This window comes from Pundamilia nyererei, unplaced genomic scaffold (assembly GCF_000239375.1).
Source record: "Pundamilia nyererei isolate P.nyererei 1_Seehausen unplaced genomic scaffold, PunNye1.0 scaffold00002, whole genome shotgun sequence".
NCBI classification, from domain to species: domain Eukaryota; kingdom Metazoa; phylum Chordata; class Actinopteri; order Cichliformes; family Cichlidae; genus Pundamilia; species Pundamilia nyererei.
Genome location: NW_005187403.1, coordinates 3,501,027 through 3,506,516, shown reverse-complemented (window position 1 = coordinate 3,506,516; position 5,490 = coordinate 3,501,027). Strand labels below are relative to the sequence as shown.

Genomic DNA, 5,490 nt, shown 5'->3' with positions numbered 1-5,490 from the left:
GGGGATTACACAGCCAGAAAGTCTATGTAATATGGGACAAGACACTGCTTTAGTGTGGACTGAGCTCAACCACTGCTTCTGTAGTAATAACATGGGTAAGGACAAACTTGATTAAAGCTATTTCTTATATTTACTGTCAATTAGTACGGTCGAAGACCATTCTTTATTCTAAAATCCATGATTCTAATCCAACATTTTTGGTGAAGACTTCCATTAAAGGTACAATCAGCTGCATTTTGAGGTTATTTAATAGAAGAAATACTGCTGTGCTCATAAATGTAGACTGATTAGTGTGTAATTACATCTTCTAACGTACAAATTTGGAATTAATCCATAAAAATACACAGGAACAGACACCGGTTTGTGGATGCTGCCATGTTATCCCACCATCTTGGATACAGTGATAAATTGGACATGTGGTTAGAGACCGGCCCCATACAAAGTACACGAAAGGCTGGATAAACATTGGCCTAATATTTTTCAGATAAAAGCCTGAAAGTAATCAATTTCTCTGATATTATGAACACAAATTGACCACAATGCTACACATTAGTTTAATTCAGAACTTACCTTTGTTAGTCTGAACACCTTCATCTGTATCCCTCTTGCCCACCACAGTATCAGCTCTGAGCACATTGATCTTGGACAGAAACAGATGTTTGAGTAAATTAAAACTGCCATGAACTGTACAAAGAAACATGACATTATGATAAAGTACAATTATTTAGTCACTACTGCAGTCTTACTATAATATGTGTATATACAAACTATGTATGGATGTATGTCCATATGTAGTCACATACAGATGGGCCAATCTGAACCAAACTTTGCATGAACAACATCACACATCCATTATTAACATCGCTATGTTTTTTATTTGCGTATTCATCATCCAGGAATGTCAAATGTCTCTGTTTGCGTTTGCTTCAGATGTGAAGTTCAGTGTAGGTCGGCCTTTGCTTTGTTTTTGCTAGTATATCAATATCAATGTCAATTTTGTTTATAGAGCGCATTTCATTGCATTTAAACTCAATGTGCTTAACACTATGGGTGGGTTTTGATTATCGATTTATCAATTAAAATCGATTCTAGCTTGGATAACGTGTTATCGATCCTGAATTGATTTTTTAATATAAATTTATTTTGCCCGAAACGCCAGAATCTCAGGTGAAACCTCACAAAATTTCAACAACCACCAAACAGCTAAAACAGTAAAAGAGAGCAGGAACACGGATTCTGCACAAAGACGTAAACACAACGCGCGGACCTGCCGACGGATCAGAATCAGTGAGATGTGGCTTTCTCACCCGACGGCACGGACTCTAAACAAACCTCTGTAACTTTGCTCTGCTTCACTTCAGCAGCATCAGGTAATGTTCATATGTTGTTTGATGACTTTCTTTCGTTTTTGATCCACTGCAGAATATTTTTAAGGTTATCTGCTATAAAATCCCAGGCAAGGAAAGTCGCCTTCATGTTTTTCTGTGTTTTATCCTCAGCTACTTTGACACAAAGGCATCTGCTGTGATGCTCACACTTTTGATAAAGTCTCAAGTGTCGGCTTTGTTTTTATAGCTATAAAAATATGGAAATGTACTGATACTTGATGAGAATTATAATATTTCTGACTGAGTCAAAATTTCCCAGATTCAAATCAAATCGTATCGAATCGATTCGGGACCTTGTGACTCAGAATCGAAACGATTCTAGAAATCAGTGACGACACCCAGTCCTACTTAACACACAGACACCCACACACACGTCCACACATAGATATTAATTATAAGCCTGTGAGAACAGAAACTCAAAATCTTTCTATTGGTTTTTCTGAGTGTAGACCCATTTGTAACTGACCTCAGGTCAGCAGGCATTATGTTCCAAAAAACAGGACCACATTGACTGAAAGCTCCCTCAGCTCACTTAGATCTAATTCTGGGAATAGTTAAGAGCTGCACCTGATGACCTGAGTGGTCTGATTGGGTTATCAACAGGAAGCAGGTCACAGAGTTATTGGAGAGGTCGAACCATTGTTTGCTTTATTAGCTCACAAAAGGATTTTCAAGCGTGTCCAAACATTAAAGGTGGACTCATTATATTGATTTTTAACTCCATATTTAAACTCGTGGACACTGCTATTGTAGTTTCACATGATCCACAGTTCAAAATAATCCTTTCTTGATGCGACCCCTCAGCTTATCCTCTGCCTGAAACAATTTGCTTTGGCTTCTCGCTCTTTAAGGTAATCCCCTTAAGCCTGTTATCATCAGCTAACGTCATTCATTTTCTTCCCTCGTGCCCTTCGTTTTACTGTACTGCAGAGGTAATGTATTTACTGCTTCACTCTTATCAAAACCTATGATTGTTAAAGAGCATGAGTGTTTACACAAGGGTTTACTAAACTTATGATATGGCCTTAACTTGACAACATAACTTTACATCAAGCACAGACAGGCATTGGAACAGTCTTTTGCATTTTCTTCCCTAAATTTTTTAACAGACATCCTCTGTGGTTTATTCTCACCATTTTAGAAACACTGAAGTCTTCTAGTCTTTCTCGCAGGACCATGATGCTATCCTGAGGGGAGCTTCCCGGGGTATGCCTCACAGAGAGGGCTAGAGAGTCGGTCCCAGGACAGAACCTCAGCATGTAAGAACTGTTGGACCACAAGCACCACACACCAGGAAGAGGGCTGACTGCAGGACCTGGAGAGCTGATGAGGAAAAGATTTACTACAATAATCCCCAATATATCAGCTATTGTACATACTTCTCAAGCTCAGTCTTTACAATGTTATTACTGCATGTGGAAATGTTAGAGGTTTATCATATTTAAAATAAATTTTATGCATGTGCATTTTGTGTATATTTCCATCTTAATTTTTTTCATCATTACTCATCATTTACTTCATAAAGCAATTATTTACGATATTACAGTAATACCTTCAAAAGGAAAATACTACTACCTTTCAATAGTCGAAAACAGACAACAGTAAAATAATAAGAGTCTTACGCTGCTAGCAGCATGAACATGGCATGCTGTCCAGACCTTTGAGCCAATTGGAGGGGTGTGTCTCCATCCTGATTGGGTAAGGTCAATGCCCTTTGACCTCTTGGTTGGTGAATTAAGAATCGGGCAAGGTGAACCAAACCCAAACGCACCGCAACGTGGAGAAGGGTTTCTCTGGGATGATGTTTGACAGCTGGAGAAAAAGAAAAGAAAAGAAAGAATTATCTGGAGGGAGAAAGATACTGAATAATCTTTCAATCGAGGAGATGTTTAAAAAGTGCTGACACATGTAAAACAGCCTTCTTAGCATGTGTCTTCTGAGTAATCAATGTCAGAATTGTTTGTGTGATTTGTTCATGTAAACAAAAATGACTTTTAGTCAATATGAATGTATTTGGAAATCCCAAATATCAAAAGCGGTATTAGCTTCAAGAATCCAGATCTTTTCCTGCTATTTCAAATAGACTTCCAGTGCATCAACACAGCAGCAGGGCACTGTGCATATAAGGAATGAGTGACTCTGCGTTCTGCCTGTATGCACTATATGAATATTATCATTGCCAACTAAAACCAAATGCTTTCCTAAGCAAACACCTGCTGTGACACAGTTGCTAGATCTAGCCTCCTGCTCACTGGAGTATAAGGGAACATAAACAATGAGTATGAGGACATGTCAGCAGTCGTTATTCCCTATGACTGACTGATCTTTTAACAGTCTGTAGTCTAATGTAGGGCAGCAGGAAAGAGCAAGCGAAAAACCACCAGTAAAATCCTTCTCTCTACATCGTTGTCGTCTTGTAAGCTCAGGAAGAAACTTTAAAAAAGACTTTATCTTCTGGGTCTTCCCCCCGTCTGTGGGTGAGAGTTACCATGGTACCATCTTTCCAGTGCAGAAACAATGTGCAGAAGAATTCAACTATTTCTCTTCTCCTTTCCAATTCTTGTTGAAACCCCAAAATGAACTGAAATGTCCTGCCGCCTCAACAATGGTGCCATTAAATTGTGACCCAGTTTGGAGAGGGCTGCGAATGCTGCACATGCTCTTTATGCAAAGTTCAACAAACAAGCACGTCATTGTCAAATTGTTGCCATTGCAAATAGTGCACCGCATGGCTATGGGGGCCAAGAGCTACTTTGAATTTGCACCACACCCAAGCTTTGCATCAGCATTTGCTTTTTTTTTTAAGCAAACCATGACCATACATGCATTGTCAAATACAAGGACACACACACACACACAGTCTGAATGCAGCCTTTAGCACTACATGTGAATATGCTGCTTTAGGCTGCCTATAGTCTCATTTGCTTTTTCTGCTTATGATGAATACAAACAGTCTGGAATTGTAAAGGCATAATGAAACAGCTGGACTAGTATATGTAATTCCTAATTTCTTATTTTCATTAAAATTTTGTTATACTGTTGAGCATTTTAATCCTTTTCATTACAAAGGATAGCACAAAACATAATAAATAACTCAATCTAAGGCTAGATGCCAGAAACTCTAGCAATGGGAGTGTAGTGCAAAGGGTTGTGGAAGTTGATTTAGCAGCCACGGAGGTCTGCAGGACAACTCTAATCTGACCAAGAAAGAATAATGGCAATAATTACTTTGTCTTTGGAGCAAACCAGCCTCTGCCCGACTGGCTGCCTGGTCCTCTGAATCATGTGATGACTGAGGTGAGCCGCACAGTCAGATCTCATTGGGTTTGAAACCACTGAACACCAGAGCACCGGAGCAATAATGACCTGAAGGATTAATACGTTCCTTTCCTCAAAACTACAAAAAAAATGTTTTCCAAATGATTCAATAACTTTACTTTTGTGATATCAACGTGTGAAGATAGTAGGCACCTTGTGTGCTCCTTTCTAGCACAATGTTTTATTTATTGTTTTATATTATCTAATACCAGACCTTGCTGCAACCACTCAGTTTCATCTCTGTCTGAAACCAACAGTTTCCCCATATTTCCCTTTAAGGTCAACTTTTCTGATTGGCTGCCCCTTTTTAAGAGTGTTGACTGGCAAGTAGGTGGGGTTTCTCTACTCACAGCCAGAGCTGTGTGGCTGAAGTCATGATATTAGGTATATCCACTCTCAGTGGCATCGTTAGACAGCCAAGAGACTGTCCTTATTATATTAAACTTGACCAAGTTTCCATACACTCATCATGCTAATTTGCAGCTTTTAATAATTTTTTTGAAAATTTCTTTTTCCAGGGTGGAATATTTTTACAGCATAGATCTTACTTTTTTTTAAAAAAAATCTATGCACAAGTTTACATTTATTTTGGATTTTCTCTAAAGCACAAAGGCACAACAGTATTTGTGCCTAAGTTAGACTCTTTTTCTCCAATTGATCTTTCTGAGTTAACTTCAATAATTACTTCCTCCAAGCCATCAACGTGTCTTTTAGACCCCATTCCTACAAAACTGCTCAAAGAAGTCCTGCCATTAATTAATTCTTCGATCTTAAATATGATCAA

General features: G+C 38.6%; 1 protein-coding gene across 5 annotated transcripts in view; it reads right to left on the bottom strand.

Moving 5' to 3' along the window:
- The window catches only part of arhgef28a (Rho guanine nucleotide exchange factor (GEF) 28a), a 53,046-nt gene that overhangs the window by 35,593 nt on the left and 11,963 nt on the right, over positions 1-5,490 (bottom strand). For all 5 annotated transcript variants that reach the window (XM_005720180.1, XM_005720183.1, XM_005720182.1 and 2 more), the window contains exons 5-7: positions 3,011-3,200; positions 2,522-2,711; positions 571-640 (exon numbers count right to left, since the gene is read on the bottom strand). In XM_005720180.1, coding sequence (XP_005720237.1) covers positions 571-640; positions 2,522-2,711; positions 3,011-3,200 — 450 coding nt within the window. The remainder of the gene's footprint in view (positions 1-570; positions 641-2,521; positions 2,712-3,010; positions 3,201-5,490) is intronic.